Source organism: Melopsittacus undulatus, assembly GCF_012275295.1.
Source record: "Melopsittacus undulatus isolate bMelUnd1 chromosome W unlocalized genomic scaffold, bMelUnd1.mat.Z SUPER_W_unloc_4, whole genome shotgun sequence".
Lineage (NCBI taxonomy): Eukaryota > Metazoa > Chordata > Aves > Psittaciformes > Psittaculidae > Melopsittacus > Melopsittacus undulatus.
Window position 1 is genome coordinate 992,364 of NW_022993946.1, and position 19,808 is coordinate 1,012,171.

The following is a 19,808-nucleotide window of genomic DNA, read 5'->3' on the forward strand; positions in this document are numbered from 1 at the left end:
TCGCCTTTCTCTAGTGTGGTCTAGTTGGCTGAATGACTCATAATATCATCCTTGTATGGAAACCTTTCTTTCACAGCTGCCAAAAGCCACCTCCGAAGGCTGAAGGACCGTTTCTCTTTTGCAATTGCTATGTCAGTTCCCCCTTTCCTAGCAAGGGATCCCAGGTGCTTAGCTTCCCTGCCTTCTAGTTCATGACCGTCAGCCCTGTTGTCCCAGCATCAGAGCAACCAGGTGAGGATGTGCTCCCCTGGTTGACGGGTAAAATCTTTTTGCATATTCTGTAGCTCAGTTGAGGTCCAGGGTCGAGACGTCACCTATTATTATTCTTCCTCTGATTCAAGTAATAATAAGTCTTGGTCAGATGCTGTCCCATGTAGTAAGTGCACTGGTTCTTCATCTTTCTTCTCTGTATGGGTTGCTTTCTGCTCCTCTTTTTTGCTTTTCGTCTTGCATACAGATATTGGCACAAATTTGTCCTCTGGTTTAGCTGCAGTGATTATCACTGTGGTTGGAGTGGCTGCAGTATCTGTTGTTGGGGTTGGTGCAGCCTCTGTGCTTGGGGTTTGAGTTGCACCAGCAGCTGCACTGTCTGTTGCTTTCACAGATTGAATAGCTGCTATACTTTTCACTGGGACTTTGTGTAGCTGCTGTGCTTGGAATTGGATTAGCTGCATTGTCTGTTGTAGTCAGAGTTTGAGTAGCTGCTGTACTTGTCACTGGGATTGTTGTAGCTGCTGTATTTGGAATTGGAGTAGCTGCATTGTCTGTTGCTTTGCCATCAGATCCAGAGACGTTTTTTTCTCTTTGAAGGTGCTGGATAGTGTTGAACTATCTGTAAGCATAGGCCAAGCCTATGTTTACTATCTGGGGCTCTGTAAGCATAGGCCAAGCCCCAGCACGTTGCCATGATTTGTCCCTCTCTGTTATGACCAGGATGACAACACATCTCATTTAAGTGTTTTACTAGTTTTTCCGGATTTTGCACTTGTTCAGTGGTGAAACTCCAAAGCACTGGAGAGGCCTACTGGCCTAGATACTTGCCCATACTATCCCACACACCCTGCCACTCATGACTGTCCAGCCTTGGGGAAAAACTCTTGGTCCTCCTATATCATCAGCTAACCCTAGATAAGACCCAAACCTGACTCTGCATAACTTTCACGATCAGATGAAATGGTTGTGGGTAAAACACACTCTGTATGTGTGCCAACATGGTGATCCCCATCACAATCAGCAGGCAGATCTCGATGGTACCCAAAGGCCATTCAGAACCTTCAGAACTCTCAAATGATGCTGTAAATAGTCTGGGGGCAGAGCTGGGAACCTAAGGGTTCTTCACAGGTTGACCACCTGAGGAGGGGAAAAAAGATGTGTAATTGCTATACAAATCTATTATATACCTCCCAAAGTATAGAGGTGGTGACCACACTGGGAACACAAGCCAGATTAGTTTCATAATCAATGAGTCTATTGTATTACAAGTCATTGCCATGAAGTACAGTGAAACAATAACCCTAGCCCAGGCGCCCCAGCTGATAAACCCAAAAATAGCAAATACCAGCTGTAAGTAAGGTATGACATGCTGAAACTCTGAGATAAAGAGCAACAACTTTGAGGGCCAATAAATCAGCATTACGATACTGACTATTAATCCGAAACAATGAATGCTTATCACAAATATGATTAGACACACTCTGGTCAGATCTGTCATTATCTCAACCCTTCATGCCCCATGTTGGGTGCCACAAATAACTGTCATGGTTTAATCCGATCTGGTAACTCAGAACCACACAGCTGCTCGCTCACTCCCCCCCTTCTTTTTCCCCTGTTCCCGGAGGGATAGGAGGGAGAATTGAAAGAATCTATCTCCCAGGGACTGAGATAAGAACAGCTCAGTAACTAAGGTATAACACAAAACCACTACTGATAGCACAATAATAATAATGATAAGGGAAATAACAAAGGATTAGAATACAACCGCTCACCACCCGCCGACCAGTACCCAGCCCGACCCTGGCAGCAATCTAGCCCTTCCGGGTAATGCCTCCAGTTTATATACTGAAACAAGGGGAACACAAAATCACAAAATGGAATATATAAACCTTTAGAATTAGTTTTAAGCAATGTTAAGTTCAATGGCTTTGTAACAGTAGCAGTGGAAAATTACTGAGGTGCATAATACATAGAAAAAAATAGAGTACAGCTAGAGAACATACTGGCACAAGATAAATCGTTATAGTTGATGTAGTCTTAAGAAAAACAGTCTAGAAAAACAGGACGCAGGGATAAGGAGTATCTGGGAATAGCAGGTGTCCGGGATAGGCTACGGGTAAACTAACTGATAAGTAGGAGGATAGGAGGGTTATTATGTCTCTGGTGCTAACGAACCAATTAAACTGGTACAAGCATCTACTGCACGTGCTTCAAAGGCTGCCAGAAGTGATGAAGATTGTTGGAAGAAGTAAACGACCCTCAGAGACCACCACCACAATTCTGTACGCATGCGGGGAGCTTTCTGGAAAGTGATGTAATCCATACGTAGCCTCATGAATATGTATGTGTGCCCAGGGACTATATAAGGATGGCTTGTGTAGCAATAGGGAGACACACGTTAGGAGGAGTTATCCCCCGTGTCTCCCGGCGCCGCAATAAAGAATACCTGCTTGTCAGCTTGAAAACTTTGTTGGCAAGTTTGTTCCTGGAGTTTTCTCTGAATCAGTACTGGGCATGATGTGCTGTGGTATGGAATACCTCTTTGGTTAGTTTGGGTCAGGTGTCCTGTCTCTGCTTCCTCCCGACTTCCCCTCCTCCCTGGCAGAGCATGAGACTCAGGAATTCCTTGGTCAGAGTAAACACTGCTTAGCAACAACCAAGAAGACTGGTGTTATCAGTGTTGATCCCAGGCTGAAAGTCAAAAACACAGCACTGCACCAGCTAGTAAGAAGGAGAAAAGTGACTGCTACTGCTGAACCCAGGACAAGAGATTATTTCTGTAAAGAGTGAAAAGGCATGTGTACACCTACAAAAGTCCACAACTGTGATTATAATTAAAAAGAAAATTAAAGAAATTGATAGTTATTTTCTAAACTGATCTTGATTTGTCTGTGGTTATTCATGGTAACATGAATATTTCTTATTTGCAGGAGCCAAAATTACTCTTGTAGTAATGAGGTGGCATTACACATCTTTGGCATTGTTAATATTTTGCTATATTTATTTTCTCTCTCAGTATTTTCATGCGACCATATTATATTTCTTGGTTCCTTCCTGCTTTGCTCAGGCCACGTGTGGTTAGTATTTGGTTTTGGCTTCTTTTTTTTTGATCCTCCCATTTAGGTGTGTCTTGTGTGTGTAGTTTGCACCTAACATGCCTCTTTTTCTATTGCAGCTCCCTAAAACCCCAGATGAGTACATAGCTTTTATAGACTCTTTAAAGAGGTATTGTGACTTCCCAGTGTTATTTTTTGTGTTTCTGGACTTTTCTTGTCAGAACATTTTACTTCATATTATATTATTGGAGGCTTTGATACCTTGCTTGCAGAAGGCTGAGTCCTGGCTAACCCTCTTGGTAGAACTTCATAGCCTGGCTCATGGTGTGCAGGTTGTGGAGGGAGTAGTTTATTTGTATAGATGAATGTCTTCAGTTCTAGTAATTAGTCCTCTAGCCACTGTGAAACCATTAACTAGGGGTCCCATGCAGCCCTCTGGCTGCAGGCAGGATATATTTTTATGCAAACTTTGGAGGATATTGCTGAATATAAAATTTGACAGGAAGATGAGCACCCCTGGGAAAGGCTTCTCTCTTTGGGAGAGAATATGGGAGAAATGGAAGATGAAACTGAAATGTTTGTTAATGCTTTATGAGCTGCTCTTGAGGCACACCAGGATAGCACCCCAGGGGAACACAGTCCCCCTCAGAATTCATGCTTGCCCTATATGCATGTTCATAAATGCTTTTCTTCATTGCAAAAGCAGCAAAGTAGCTTTACTTTAAATCCAGTAATTTCCCTTTAACCTATCATGAAGAAAAAATGTTTGTGACACTGCCTACAAATGAGACATTTTGTTCTGCCTCATCAGTCAATTCTGGCTCTAAAATTAAAGACTGGATTGCTGTTTAAAGTTGAATTTGTGAGAGAAGCATCTGAGTTCTGAGGGAGCCTCATATATGTTTTTAGTATTGAGTGCATGCTCAGCACGTGTCAGAGGTCAAATTTTGGTCTTCATCACAGCATTTTAGACGTGTGAATACTGAATGTCGCAACTTATTCTTATGTGATCTTAGACAAGTGTTATATATGGAATGGTTATTAATGCATGTGTTAATATATATAGTACTGGTTTTGTGTAGCGTGTGTTACATGTGTATAACACTTGCTATGAAAGCCTTGGATATAGATTTCTGGCCCTCGTGTCAGATGAGGATGAAAAAATGCTTCAGATGCTCTGTATCCTTAGAAGCCTCTAATTACATTTCATAGCACAGCTGTTGTTTGGGCTTATATTTAATAAACCTGAAGTTTGAACATGGTTGTGTAGTATAATAAATGTATTTTTGTTTTTTTGGGGTTTTTTTGTTACAGAGCTGATAAAGTACCCTCCAACTTGTATTCCATATACATGCAAACCTGTCATGCTATGAAAGATAAAATGTCACAAGGTAAAAAATACAACATTTACTTATAGATCCATTTGAAGAAAAGTTAATTTTTTCATTGATGGCTTTCCTGAATTGAAAACTTTCAAGTTACGTCTGACGAGGCCTTTAATCTATACGTAAATATGTGTATGTTCTTTATGTCTTGCTGATGTATTAAGGAGTTCTCTTATAATGACTTTCTCTGCCTATTCTGCTTGAGTGGGATTTTTGCAGTCCTTGTGGAGCTCTGTGCTGAGGCTGCAAATGATGCCTGAGCTCACTGATTTAAATCTACCTCACAGATATCTCCATGAATCAGCATTTGCATTTTGAATGCTCCTCAGGTCTGGCTAACCTAGGGTGTGAACCTGCTGTGTCAATCCCTTGCATAATGGCAATGTCTCAAATCATCATGGTCCCCTTAAGAATTGATTTCTATGTATGACTGAGCTCTGGGGAAACAGGAGGGGCTAGGAATGGAGTCAGTGTGACAGGGATTGTATCCCACAGTTCAAAAGTGTTTGGGTGGGAGGGCCATGCTAATTTCAGGGCCCATCACTGTAGCCACATTACTGGTGCAGTGTGTGTCAGTGTAATAGATATTTAATGAGCTTTCCCATCTCTTTCAGCAAGTGGACATTTCGGATGAATCTTAAAATGGGCAACATCCTCACCACAGGTTTATAGAAATAAAAAGGTCAGGCTGGTGAGCAGGGAGCATTCTCAGAGTGTGACAGAGATAAGTGTGCTCTGTGTACAGAAATGAATCTGCAATTGACTCCTCCTTAGGGTACTTTGGGCCTTTGAAGCTTTCTGGAGATGCTTGAGAAGTGTGACAAAGCAGTCCTGGAGCACTGCAGATGTGCAGCAGCCCGCCTTTGGAGGTTCTCCTGGCAACCAGTGGGGACGAAGGATCTGGCCTGCTGGGTTGTGATCAGCAGGATCCCAACGGGCAGCCAGGGCTCTGCAAGAGGCCTTGAATTGCCTGTGACCTCTAGTGGCACTGAACTGTGTCACCTGCATCCTGATTCGCCTGATATATGTCCCCTCCCAACCCCTATGTCCTAATCCTGTCTGTAGGGTTCTTTCACAGAGACTAGATCTAGGACAGGATCAAATATTAGTCAGCTCTAAGCCTGTCCTGTTCATTAATGCTCACTCTTGCACCTAAAGGTGACACAGCAGACTCCTTGTTGCCTTGCAGTGTGTTTATAATGATTATTAATTTTAAGCTTTGTTATTTACTTCTCTTGTTCATGGCTGAGTTATTTCTGGCCCACATACAAGATTCTGTTCCTGCCTAACCAATTGTAGGGGTGGTTTTTGGGGCTGCACTGTGGCAGCTTGTTGCTGATGGCACTCTTTCTAGTGGTGAAAGGAATTTCCTTCTAATTCTTCTTGTAAACAAAAATCAGAAGAGAGGAACACGTAGGATCTGGAAATGCAGCATGGAGGAGAAGCTGATGATGTAATATTCACGCTGTAATGTCGGTCTCTGAATTTTGAGACCGGTTCAAGTCTTTTGAGGACAGCAAATTATTCTGTGAGGGGCAGACCACTAAAGCAAGTAGGAAGAAAATTCTGAAAGGAGAACTCTTTTATCTCTTGCCTTTTAAAAACTGACTTCCTTTCTGCAACTAGGTGTAAACTCATAAATGATTAATCAAATAGCACATTATGAATGTGAAACCAAAGTTGTTTATGTGGCAGATTGACAGTTTGGGGATCTGCTATAGCTTATAGAAAAGTTAATACTTTTTTTTACAGAAAATGTATGCAGAGGATGGTGAATGCATTTTATGAACTGATAGAATATACAAAGGTGAGGATAATGTGTTGCATTTCTCTTACTTGTCTAGATGGATTGCAAGTAGGGAACAGCCATTGCAAAGAGCCTGTGGAGCAGTGAAGGCTGACCTGACTAAACTAAGGGTGCTGATCGTGGAGCAGGCTAAACATGAAGGTATGCAAATTACAACTACCTGTAACTGACTGTTACAAAAGCTGCGTTAATAAAACGTGGCTAATGCTAGCTAAAGCAACAGCAGTAGTTACTTGCCACTGGCACGTTAAGATGGTATGTTTTCATATCTATATAATCCATCCTGAAACAAGGGGAACACAAAATCACAAAATGGAATTTATAAACCTTTAGAATTAGTTTTAAGCAATGTTAAGTTCAATGGCTTTGTAACAGTAGCAGTGGAAAATTACTGAGGTGCATAATACATAGAAAAAAAATAGAGTACAGCTAGAGAACATACTGGCACAAGATAAATCGTTATAGTTGATGTAGTCTTAAGAAAAACAGTCTAGAAAAACAGGACGCAGGGATAAGGAGTATCTGGGAATAGCAGGTGTCCGGGATAGGCTGCGGGTAAACTAACTGATAAGTAGGAGGATAAGAGGGTTATTATGTCTCTGGTGCTAGCAAACCAATTAAACTGCTATAAGCATCTACTGCGCGTGCTTCAAAGGCTGCCAGAAGTGATGAAGATTGTTGGAAGAAGTAAACGACCCTCAGAGACCACCACCACAATTCTGTACGCATGCGGGGAGCTTTCTGGAAAGTGATGTAATCCATACGTAGCCTCATGAATATGTATGTGTGCCCAGGGACTATATAAGGATGGCTTGTGTAGCAATAGAGAGACACACGTTAGGAGGAGTTATCCCCCGTGTCTCCCGGCGCCGCAATAAAGAATACCTGCTTGTCAGCTTGAAAACTTTGTTGGCAAGTTTGTTCCTGGAGTTTTCTCCGAATCAATCCAGCAATGAATATATATAAAAATGTCTGACCTATTTCCCATGCTTGAGATTGAAAGTTCAGGTCTCTGTAATGATCATTTGGTACCACACTGATCTTTGCCAAGATGGACACCCTCATGCCTGGGGCTCATCTGGTGACCTGGGCCCCCTTTTGAAGTCTGTTTCCTTTCTGGTATGAAAAACTGTTCTCAATGTGTATTGAGAATACACATTGGGAAAAAAATACTGATGCCTTCTAAAACGAAGGTGATAATAATTGTGGTCCAGCTAACTTTTTTTTTCCTCTTTAAAACTTTTGGTAAAATACTTTGAGCTCTGATCAGTCAGAGTATATATTTCACTTGTTCTTCTTCCTGCTATGTGGAGTTGTAAATCTTTTATGCCTTTTGTCCCAGTTCTCCTCTTGTTAACTTTCCTGCAGATGTGCCAGCACATAATTGCAGTGATTTCTGGCAAGGGTCTTGGGTCACAGCGGTGATGAGAGAGAAGCTGCTACTTTGAATTCTTCAATTCAAGTCGACATTTCTGCCCCCAGTCTGGAACCTTGACATCAGAGCATAAGTACAGTCTTCCCTAGTGTGAGAAATGAGGGACCAGGTGGTTAAAAATGCATCTGAGTCGTACTGTGTAAAAGGCTGCTATGACTGTGGAGAACAGGCAGTACACTGTCATGGTTTAAGCCCAACCAGTAACTCAGAACCATGCAGCAGCTTTCTCACTACCCCCCCCCCCCTTCCTCCCCCTGCTCCCAGAGGGATGGGGAGGAGAATAGAAAGAATGTAACACCCATGGGTTGAGATAAGAACAGAACAAGAACTAAGGTATAACACAAAACCACTACTGCCACCACCAATAATAATAATAATGATGGTAAGGGAAATAACAAGGGAAGAGAATACAATCGCTCACCACCCACCGACCAATACCCAGCCAGACCCCAGCAGCGATCTCGCCCTTCTGGGTAACTGCCACCAGTTTATATACTGGGCATGACGTGCTGTGGTATGGAATACCTCTTTGGCTAGTTCGGGTCAGGTGTCCTGTCTCTGTTTCCTCCCGACTTCCCCTCGTCCTTGGCAGAGCATGAGTCTCAGAAACATCCTTGGTCAGACTAAATATTACTAAGCAGCCACTAAAAATATTGGTGTTATCAGTGTTGCTCCCAGGCTGAAAGTCAAAACCACGTCACTGCACCAGCTACTAAGAAAGAGAAAAATGACTGCTACTGCTGAACCCAGGACACCCATGGGGCAGAAATGCACATGGAATGCACCATCATCATATGCCCCCTCATCGGCAACAATAACCTGGCATTACATAATGAAAGGATTGTTGGGGTGAGTAACTCAAGAGAGGATGCCTTCAACACCTGAGTGGGGGGAAGCTCAGCTTCCAGGAACCACCTTAAGAACCTCAACGTACACAAGTCCATGGGACCTGATGAAATCCATCCATGGGTCCTGAAGGAGCTGGCAAATGAAGTTGCAAAGCCACTGGCCATCATATTTGAAAAATGATGGCAGACAGGTAAAGTTCCCAACAAATGGAAAAAGGGAAATATAACCCCCATTTTCAAGAAGGGGAAAATGGATGACCCGGGGAATTACAGACCAGTCAGTCTCACCTCTGTGCCTGGCAAAATCTGGGAGCATATTCCTCTGGAAGGCATACTAGGGCACATGAAAAACAACAAGGTGTTTGGTGACAGCAGGCATGGCTTCACTAAGGGGAAATCCTGCCTGACCAATTTGGTGGCCTTCTCTGATGGGAGTACGGAAATGATGGACAGGGGTAGAGCAGCTGACATCGTCTACCTGGACTTGTGCAAAGTGTTTGACACTGTCCCGCATGACATCCTTGTCTCTAAATTGGAGAGACATCAGTTTGATAGGTGGACCACTCGGTATATAAAGAATCGGCTGGATGGCTGCACGCAGAGAGTTGTGATCAACAGCTCAATGTCCAGCTGCAGACCAGTAACAAATGATGTCCCTCAGGGATCCGTGTTGGGATCAATCTTGTTTTAACATCTTTGTCGGTGACATGGACAGTGAGATTGAGTGCACCCTCAGCAAGTTTGCCAATGACACCAAGCTGTGTGGTTCGGTTGATACGCTGGAGGGAGGGTATGCCATCCAGAGGGACCTTGACACGCTTGTGAGGTGGGCTGATGCCAACCTCATGAAGTTTAATCATGCCAAGAGCAAGGTCCTAGACCTGGGTCGAAGCAATCCCAGGCAGAGGTTGGGCTAAAAGGAAATTCAGAGCAGCCCTGCGGAGAAGGACTTGGGGGTTTTGGTCAATGAGAAAATGAACATGAGCGGCCATTAAAAGGAGCATGACCAGCAAGTCAAAGGAGGTGATCCTGCTCCTCTACTCTGCTGTCATGAGACCTCACTTGGAGTATTGTGTTCAGTTCTGGTGTCCTCAACATAAAAAAGACATGGAACTGTTAGAACAAGTCCAGAGGAGGGCCATGAGGATGATCAGGGGATTGGAGCACCTCCCATATGAAGACAGGCTGAGAAAGTTGGGGCTGTTCAGCCTGGAGAAGAGAAGGCTGCATGGAGACCTCATAGCAGCTTTCCAGTATCTGAAGGGGGCCTACAGGGATGCTGGGGAGGGACTCTTCATTAGGGACTGTAGTGATAGGACAAGGGGTAACAAGTTGAAACTTAAACATCAGAGGTTTAGATTGGATATAAAGAAGAAATTCTTTACTGTTAGGGTGGTGAAGTACTGGAATGAGTTGCCCAGGGAAGTAGTGAATGCTCCATCCCTGGCAGTGTTCAAGGCCAGGCTGGACAAAGCCTTGGGTGATATGGTTTAGTGTGAGGTGTCCCTGCCCATGGCAGGGGGTTGGAACTAGATGATCTTAACGTCCTTTCCAACCCTAACTATTCTATGATTCTGTTATTCTATGAACCTCAACTCAGAGGCAGCAGCGACCGAGAAAGCCTTAAGTCCTCCACTGTCCCTGGAGCTGGAAGCTCAGCTGACGCCAGCAGGTGACTCAGAGGGGGCGGTGCCAGGTGGTGTGGCACCAGACCTGCCTTGTTAAAACCCCTCCCCAGGGAGGGTGAGCTATTAGGAGTCCCACCACATAGTTCGAGTGGTGTCATGGGTTCAGCAGTAGCTCATGCTCTGCCAGTGAGGAGGGAGAGATAGGGCGCCTGGTCTGGGCTAGTCAGGGAGGTATTCCATACCACAGCACGTCCTGCTCGGGGAGGGGACTGGAAGCTGGCTGGGAGGGAAGGAGTTAACACGCCGGGCTGAGCTCGGGGAGGCAACGGGAAGCTCTTTCTGGGGCTTCCGGCTGCTGGCCTCGTGGCGGCTGGTGGTATCGTATTCTCTCTCCCTGTTTGTCTCCTCTAACATTGATTTGTTATTGGTACCGGTAGTTATTTCTGTTATACCTTGATTGCTGGACTGATTTTGCCTCGATCTGTGGGAGTTGTATCCCTCCGGCTCTCCTTCCCATCCCTCCGGGAGTGGGAAGGTGAGGGGGGGGGGAAGGGAAACAAAGGGGGAACTGTGCAGATTTAGTTTAAACCGTTTTTATCTCAATCCGTGGGGGCTACATTCTTTGGATTCTTCTTCCTAACTCTCCGGGAGTAGGGGGACTTGATTTAAACCAGGACAAGTGGGTATGTGAGCGGAATGGTCAGCACTCACTTTATGATCCGGACCCTGTCTGGGAGCTCTGCTCTGGCTGCTCCGGCAGTGGGCAGCATAGGCACCCAGACAGAGCCGATGAGAGAGGAGGCTACAGCCTAGAGTTCGGAGTGGAGAGAATGCCTGCACTGATCTTCTGAGGCGAAGGTGCACAATGGGCAGGGCTGCACTCAGTACTCCCTGGTGGAGGTCCTCCTACAGCAGGTGTCTGAGCTGTGGGACCCTGTCAATAGGGAAAAGATGTCAGGGAAGCTGAGAGGAAGCAGGACTGCTTGCTTTGGGCCCAAATTGCAGGGGCTTCAAATATCCATTGTAGCTCATGGAGGAAAGAAGGAGGCTGTTAACACAGGAAGCTGGGAAATATTAGCAAACAAAAAAACAACAAAAAAAGGAGGAAGAGGACAATGAAAAGCAAGGGTCTTCCTTCTAAATCTGATGTCCCCACCCAGAACCACTTTGCAGTTCTGCGGGGGGCTAACGAGGAAGCACACTCACAACATGAACAATTGGCTGATGCACTGGTAAAGAAGTTCACTACTGGTGCTGCCAGGAAAAAGCAGCAGGTCATAGTAGTAGGGGACTCTACTTTGAAAGGCACAGAGGCACCCATCTGTTGGCCTGACCCAGTCTCAAGGGAGGTGTGTTGCCTATCAGGGCCATGGATCAGGGGTGTTGCAGAGAGGCTGCAGTCCCACTGACTATTGCCCACTTCCAGTAGTCCATGTGAGTGCTAGTGATATAGACAGCTGTAGCCTGGAGAACATAAAGAAGGACTACCGAGCCCTGGGAGAGGTGGTTAGGGGCTCTAGAGTTCAAATACTCTTTTCATCAATTCTCCAGGTTAAAGGGGAGGACCTTAAAAAGGCTAGGACAACTGGCCAGGTTAATAAATTGTTAGAACAGTGGTGTCATAGTCAAGGGTTTGGTTATTTAGATTTAGAACACGGGACCCAGTTTAAGAGGCCAGGTCTACTGGAGGCTGGTGGAGCTGGTCTAACAATGAAGGGGAAGAGCAGTTTTGGTAGGAGGCTTGCCAGGCTGGTCAAGGATGCTTTAAACTTGATGTGTTGGGGGAGGGAGGCATCACTGCATTCCAACACTCCCAGTCAGTTGCCACCACCTATAATGAATGCTGGAGCCTCTCCAGCCAATGAGCCGGCTTCATTTGGAGCTCGGCTCAGATGCTTCTATACAAACGCCCATAGCATGGGGAACAAAAAAGAGGAATTAGATATGTGTGCACTTCTACAGGGATATGATATCATTGGTATCACAGAAACATGGTGGGATGGCTCCTATGACTGGTGTGTTAGAATGGAAGGTTACAGGCTTTTTAGAAAAGACAGGCCCGGTAGGAGGGGAGGGGGAGTTTCCCTTTATGTTAGGTATAGGCTGAAGAGTATGGAACTCTCTGGGGACAGGTGAGCAGTCAACAGAGAGTTTGTGGGTCAGGGTTAAAGGGAGAACAGAGATGGGAGGCATAACTGTGGGCATCTGTTATAGACCGCCTGATCAAGAAGACTCTGTGGATGCAGCACTCTACAGATAGGAAAAGCCTCACACTCACAGGCCCTTGTTCTCATGGGGGACTTCAACTACCCTGATATTTGTTGGAGGGATGGTACAGCCCAGCACAAGCAATCCAGGAGGTTCCTTGATTGTGTGGAAGACAATTTGCTTGTGCAAGTAATAGAGGAGCCAACAAGGAGAGATGCCATGCTTGACCTCATGCTCACCAACAGGGAAGGGCTGATTGTAAATGTGATACTCCAGGGCAGCCTTGCCTGTAGCGATCATGAGATGGTTAATTTTGAGATCCTCAGGGCAGTGAGAATAGTGTGCAACAAGCTCACTGCTCTGAACTTCAACATAGCAGACTTTGGCCTCTTTGGGAATCTGTTTAGTAAGGTTCCATGGGACATAGCCCTAGAGGGCAGGGGGACCCAAGACGTCTGGGGTTGAAGGATCACCTGCTACAAGCTCAGAGGGTTGAAGGAGGAGGGCCAGGAGACCTCCTTGGATGGATAAGGAGCTGCTGAGGAAACTTTGAGGGAAAAAAGAGGCTTATAAAAGGAGAAAGAAGGGACAGGTGGCCTGGGAAGAATACAGGGATGTTGTCCGGGAAGCTAGCGACCAGGTTAGGAAACTTAAGGCCCAGTTAGAATTAAACTTGGCTAGGGATGTGAAAGGTAACAGGAAGGGATTCTATAGTTACACTGCAAATAAAAGACAAACTAGGGACAATGTAGGCCCCCTCCAGAAGCTCTCAGGAGAACTGGCAATCCTGGTTTTGGAGAAAGCTGAAGTTCCTAGTGACTTCTTTGCCTCTGTGAATGCTCCATCCCTGGCAGTGTTCAAGGCCAGGTTGGATGAATCCTTGGGTGATATGGTTTAGTGTGAGGTGTCCCTGCCCATGGCAGGGGGTTGGAACTAGATGATCCTGAGGTCCTTTCCAACCCTAACTATTCTATGATTCTACACGACCCATGTGGCCGAAAATTACACGGAGTACACCATCAACATATGCCCACTCACTGGCAGGATGCTGGGGAGGGACTCTTCATTATGGACTATAGTGATAGAATAAGGGGTAACATGTGAAAACTTAATCAGTGGAAGTTTAGATTGGATATTAGGAAGAAGTTCTTTCCTGTATGGGAGGTGAATGGGCTCTGGCTACAGTTCCAGGTAATGGTTTACCCAGGGAAGTTGTGAATGCTCCTTTCTCTCAGGGACTTCTTGAATGATGATGAAAACGAGAAGAGAAACGTGCAGTCTTCAGATGATTCCTTTGAGCCTTACCCTGAGAAGAAGTAAGGGTCTCGCAGTGTGGTGAGCAGAGCACTCCATGGGTGAGCGGGAGGGCTGGTCCCATGCTCCACAGTAGGCTCTGCTCAGCTAACACTGTGTTCCTTTGGGGCTTCCATTTCTTGCATGTTCCTGCTTGGAGGTCACAGTGATGCCCGTGTTCTGTGAGCTCCCCTTCAGGCCTGAACTCATTCCTCAGTTCTAGGCCCACAGCTTAACTTGTGCACATGCTCCTTCTTTGCCAAGCATCAGGCAAAGCTGTCAGACACTCGGGGCCAATTAGGTGGGAGGACTAAAACCAAGACTGAGTATTAAACCACTGTCCTTGTTCCTTGGAGGATTTCTAGCAAGAAAAGCAATGTCAAAGAAGTAAAGAAGGCAGAAGAGCCCAAAACAAGGAAGAAGCCACGGCCTAAGCCCGGCTGGAAAAAAAAGATCAAGTGTGAGAGGTAATAAGGAGGCGGGTGGCTGGGCATTGCCCCTGCTCAGCACGCTGGCTGACGGCAGGGCTGTGCTTCATAGGGAGGAGCTGCCAACCATTTACAAGTGTCCTTACCAGGGCTGCACAGCTGTCTACAGGGGGGCTGACGGCATGAAGGTGAGTCAGGGTTTGCTCCTTTCCCAAACCTATAGCTTTTTTGTACTACAGAACCACTTCCACATAAGGAGAGGGTCCCTGAGATTTAATTCATTGCCTTGCTCTGCGGGAGGCAGAGTCCCTGGTTTCTCACAGCACTGATGCATGAGCCTGCTAAAATGGTTTTTGAGGCATTCAGGTTTTTGGCTGGGGAAAATACAACCCAGTGCTTAAAAGCTTTGTCCTTTCTTTACAGAAACACATCAAAGAGCATCATGAAGAGGTACGGGAGAGGCCCTGTCCTCATCCTGGCTGCAACAAGGTGTTCATGATTGACCGGTACCTACAGCGGCACGTGAAGCTCATTCATACAGGTGTGTCCTGGCTGGTGACAGGCATCACAAACACCCAACACTTGATTGCACAAGGCTTGTAGGTGCCGTGGCAGAACTCTGTGTGGGGTTTAGAACTGTCTGCCTTGCCTGTAAATCTGGAACAAGCCATTGTGTGGGGGATGTGAGGCAGAGGGAGGAATTCAGAATCCAGCAGTAAGCATGGGCAGCTGCACATGTGCGTTTCCTGTACTAAGAAATAAGCAGAATTGATGACTTCTGTTTTCCATTGCAGAGGTACATAATTATATCTGTGATGAATGTGGGCAGACCTCTCAGTCCATCAGATGCGGCACTCAGGAGCAAAGCCCCTTCAGTAAGTGCACACCAACCCTGCCTTCATAGCTGAGAACAGGGTAGTGAAGTTCTGCTGAGCCCTCACAGTCACTGACCTTAGCCCAGAGTGATTCTGTGACATAAACCCTGCGCATAGGTGGCAGTGTCCTGGCTGAATCACTTTAAATGTTCTACAATGTGCATCCTGTTGTTGAGGAAGTTTTACACATCCTTCTGATCCTGTTGCCCTTCCGAGTTCAGCAGGGGAGTGCTCAGCTACCACCAGCAAGCTGCAGGCCTGAGGAGTGAATCATGTTGGGTGACTGGGGTGGTTGTAGGAAATACTACAAAGCTGTGGCTGTCTTGTGGGCTTATTCAGTGCAACAAAGAGCAAGTGCCACAACCATGGCTTCAGGCTTAGTGCTGAGCCCCTGTTTTGCCTTGCAGGTGTGAGATCTGTGGTTTCCAGTGCAGGCAGCGAGCATCGCTCAAGTACCACATGACCAAACACAAAGCTGAGACAGAGCTGGAGTTTGCCTGTGACCACTGTGGGAAGCGCTTTGAGAAGGCCCATAACCTTAATGTTCACATGTCCATGGTGCACCCTCTGATCCAGGTTCGGGAAAAAGCTAAGCCATTGGAGCCAGAGCCCATTCTCCTCCTAAATACTTCAGGGACTTCAGAAAGTCAGGTGGTAAAGCCAGAAGTGACTGCACAGCAGGAGCACACCTGAGGGGGATGGGGAAGCTTTCCCAGTCCAGCCCTGTAGAAACCATATGGCAGAGCAGAGACTTTTAATCTATGTTTTAGTCTCCCAAAGAACTCGGTGAAATTAGCTTCAGCTTGCTCAGAAAAAGCTTGTCTTCATGTTGTGATTATCCATGCTCATTCAGCAGGATTGTACTGAGTATCTGTCTAACCCCAGGGGAATGGATGTTCAGCAGCATCCCTTCATGGTCTCCTTTCTCCCCATGCATACTTTTGTAGAAACAGACTGTTCCCTGTCTGCAGGAGCTGCTGCTGCCTGTACAGAATTGGCCAGACATGGCTCTAAGAGTACATAGGACAGTGGAGTGGACTTCAGGCAGACTTTTTTCTGGATTAAAAAAAAAATATTCCCAAAATGAAGTCTAAACTGAAATTTGTAACCTACTTTTTATCGCAAAAAGAGCTTCATGGTTATGCTTGTAATAAATTATTACAAAAGTAATGTGAAAGGAACAGCAGTAGTGAAGTAGGTAACACCTTATCTGGTCCTTCAGTCATAGGCAGTGTGTTTTGCACTTGCTGGGCCATGTGCTGCCTATTGCCCTGCCTGTCCCTCAGAAGAGATCAGCTCTTTGTCCAGCTCCATGGCTGCATCGGGCCTCAAGACATGCAGGAGGGTGGCTCCCAGCTCTGTGTCAAGTTCCTCACAGGTGGCCAGTAGTTGGGGGAAGAGGGTGGGTAGCATTAGACCTGCTCATGTTCCTCAAAGGAAGGCCAGAACACGTTGCTGCTTCTCGAAAGTGTGGGATTTGTGGGAGACTTTAACGCCTGCCTCTTTGCTGTGCTTGATAATTTCTCTCAAGACTAAGCATTAAGCAGTGGGAGCGAGACTGTGCAAGGGCAGTGTTTAATGTTGCTGAGAGAGCCGGAGCCTGTAGTCCAGTTGAGGGAGGACATGGCTATAGCAGTGGTTGAGCAGCAGGTGTCCTCCACCGCTCCCAAATGCGTTACAAAAGCGCACTGAGTGTGTCACAGTTCCAGCACAGGAGCAGTGCCCAAGAAAGGCTACATGGGTTGGGAGAAGGGGAAGGCAGGAAATCTCAACACACCAGTTGTGGATTTCCAAGGCTTTGGTCAGGGTATGGTGGGATTGCACCAAGCAGAAACTGCCAGGCCATGGGGATCACTTCCAAGGAAGGATCCTCCTGGAGAACAAGAAGTGAAACAGCCAGTCAGGGTCTCAGTTTCTGCCTTCAGAAGTGAAAACAGGAACCGCTAAGCCGTACCGAAGGGCTGTTCACAAGTTAAGCAGATCATTACAGCCACCCTGAGATCCTGTACAAGTAAGGTAGTTTTGGGCAGCAGCTTCTCTAAGGCCCGAGGAAGCTGCCTGCCTGCCAAAGCAGTTGCACAAGCTCCCTGTGCCTTGTATGGCAAGGGGGGAAGAAGGGGGATGCTGCAAGTGGCAGAAGGGATAAAGAATAGGATTTGTGGTTCTCTTTCAAGACAAAAAAAAAAATAAAAAAAAGACTGTGCTTAAGGCATGTGCTCTGTAGGGCCTGGGCTCTGGCCCACTTGGTCAGATTGCAGCAGGTCTTTCCCTTCCACAAAGAGTGGAAGCAGCTGGATGTAGAAATCAAGTGCCACATAGAGGAAGGTCTAATGAGTGAGCAGCTCATGGTGAAAGCATGGGGTAAGGCTAGAGGAGGTCACACATTCCAGATGTTTTCCTCCCTAATGACTTTTCGTCCAGACTCTACCAAAGGCAAACTATGAGAACAACTGATTATCTTTCACTGGAATCTGCTCTCTGATCCAGTCTGTAGGTGACTACACAAATGGCTGCACTTCAAAGCTGTGAAGACAGCAAAGGGACAGAAACAGGTATTCAGAGGCAGGAGGGTGCTGTTCCAGAGTTCAAGGATTCCAGGCGAGAGAAAATGAGAGACAAATAGAGAACTCTCAACTAGTTTATTAATATAGGGAAATATAGAGATAATAAAGGATACAGTCAAGGATACTTCTAATGTTTGGTTATCTTACCAACCCCAAGGACGCTGTAAAGACGATCAGGAAACCAGCTCTGAGAATCATCCTTGCAGTGCGAGGTGGCAGGCTCAACCTTAGTGGGCATACCCTCAGAGGCAGCGTTGACCTGGGTGGTATGAGGTTCTGCCTCCCCCCCATCGCACGAGGCTCGGGCTTTTATACTGACAAAAATGCACACTCATTCCAACGCAGGGGGCCAGCCTACGTTGAAAGAAGTGGCCAGCTATATCTAGAAAGGTGTCCAAGGGTTGAGACTTTTCTGGGTATTTCTAAAGCGGAAATTTCCAGGTAGGAACCAAAGCAGGACTTTCTGGGGAGGAGCCAAAGCAGACAAACAGTACTTTTCTATCTTTGTGTGTTGCACCACGGACCATTATCTATTGTCCCTGACACATTCCACCCTGTGGTCTGTGGTTAGAACACACAAATATTTTACCATCCGTGCTACAGTTTTATATAGTATACTGTCTATAAGGGAATGGATTAGCACTAAAAGACAAGGAACATAAAATATATAAAAACCCAATACGTATTACCACTAATAATGCAACAGCTTTTTGCAGCTAGTCCCAGCCCCCACATCCATCTCTGAAAGGGGTTCCACCTGGTGTTTTCTGCTAGCTGGTTATTGAGGGTCTTCAACTTTTGTATTTATGCATGTATTGAACTGGAGTTGTCACTTAAATTCATACAACATACCCCGTCAAAGTCTTCACACCCATGCAAATGTACTGAAAGCAAAAAAAACAATCGCTGTCCTATTTTGTTTTGCACGATCAAGGGGACGAGCACTTTGGCTTCGGTTCTTCACAAATTGTTAACAAGTCTCTAGATGACGTGGAGGAAAAGCAAAGCAAAGCGGTGATGTCCAGGCTCCAAAAACAAGGTTTCATCAATGCATTGGCCAGATACAGTGGGAGTCTTGGGAACCTGGAAATAGATACTGTTACTTCCAAAGACACAGTCCTTGTCTTTTTTTATCCCCTTCTCTGCTTAAGAAATCTTAAATCACACAAGAGCAGCTTCTTGACTTTAACCTTTGAGAATAGAAGATTGAGATATGATAGTTATTTATTATATTATTATTTATAATAGTTACTTATGCTAATGATGAAACCTGCTTTAGATTGAGCAGGGGATTTGGACTAGATCATCTCTCATGCCAACCACAGGCTGCTTGGCCTGCCCTTCTCTCCTGGATGGCCCTCTTATAACAGCAGATGCCATCCCTCGCATCAGGGTCTGGCATGGCATGTGCCCCCATGTCCTGGGTTTAGCAGTAGCAGTAATTTTTTCTTCTTAGTAGTTGGTGCAGTGCTGTGTTTTTGACTTTTGGCCTGGGAACATCACTGACAACAGCAATGGTTTTAGTTACTGCTCAAATGTTTAGACTGACCAAGGACTTTGTGAGTCTCATGCTCTTCCAGGGAGGAGGGGAAGTCGTGAGGAAGCAGACAGGACACCTGACCCAAACTAGCCAAAGAGGTATTCCATACCACAGCACGTCATGCCCAGGATGTAACGGAGAGTTACCCGGAAGAGCTAGGGATTGTGGGGTTGGTCGAGGTTTCGGTCGGTGCTTGGTCAGGTGGGGTGGGGTGAGTTATCGGTCAGCAAGTGGTGAGGTGTCATATTCTCTTCACTTGTTATTTCCTTTATCATTATTATTGGTGGTAGCAGTAGTGATTGGTGTTATACTGTAGTTATTAAACTATTCTTATCTCAACCCATGGGAGCTACATTCTTTTGTTTCTCCTCCCCAACTCTCTGGGAGTTGGGGGAGGAAGGGGGGAAGTGAGTGAACGAGCTGCATGGCTGGGTTTAAACCCCGTCACCCCACTGCTCAGTGCCTGCTGGGTTGCAGCCAACAGCAGAACTAAAGCTTCTTCTTGGTGGCAAACGCAGAGGCCAACCC

The 19,808-nt window shown here is 46.0% G+C and overlaps 1 protein-coding gene across 1 annotated transcript; it reads left to right on the plus strand.

Annotated features, from left to right (window-relative positions):
• Nucleotides 1-8,924: 8,924 nt before the first annotated feature.
• LOC117438262 (zinc finger protein 276-like) lies at nt 8,925-16,353 on the plus strand. Its single transcript, XM_034073779.1, is given in 9 exon segments — nt 8,925-8,935; nt 10,887-10,907; nt 13,816-13,896; nt 14,230-14,340; nt 14,414-14,489; nt 14,725-14,842; nt 15,096-15,131; nt 15,134-15,176; nt 15,584-16,353. Coding segments are annotated over 9 exon segments (783 nt in total). The 3' UTR covers nt 15,870-16,353.
• The last annotated feature ends 3,455 nt before the right edge of the window (nt 16,354-19,808 follow it).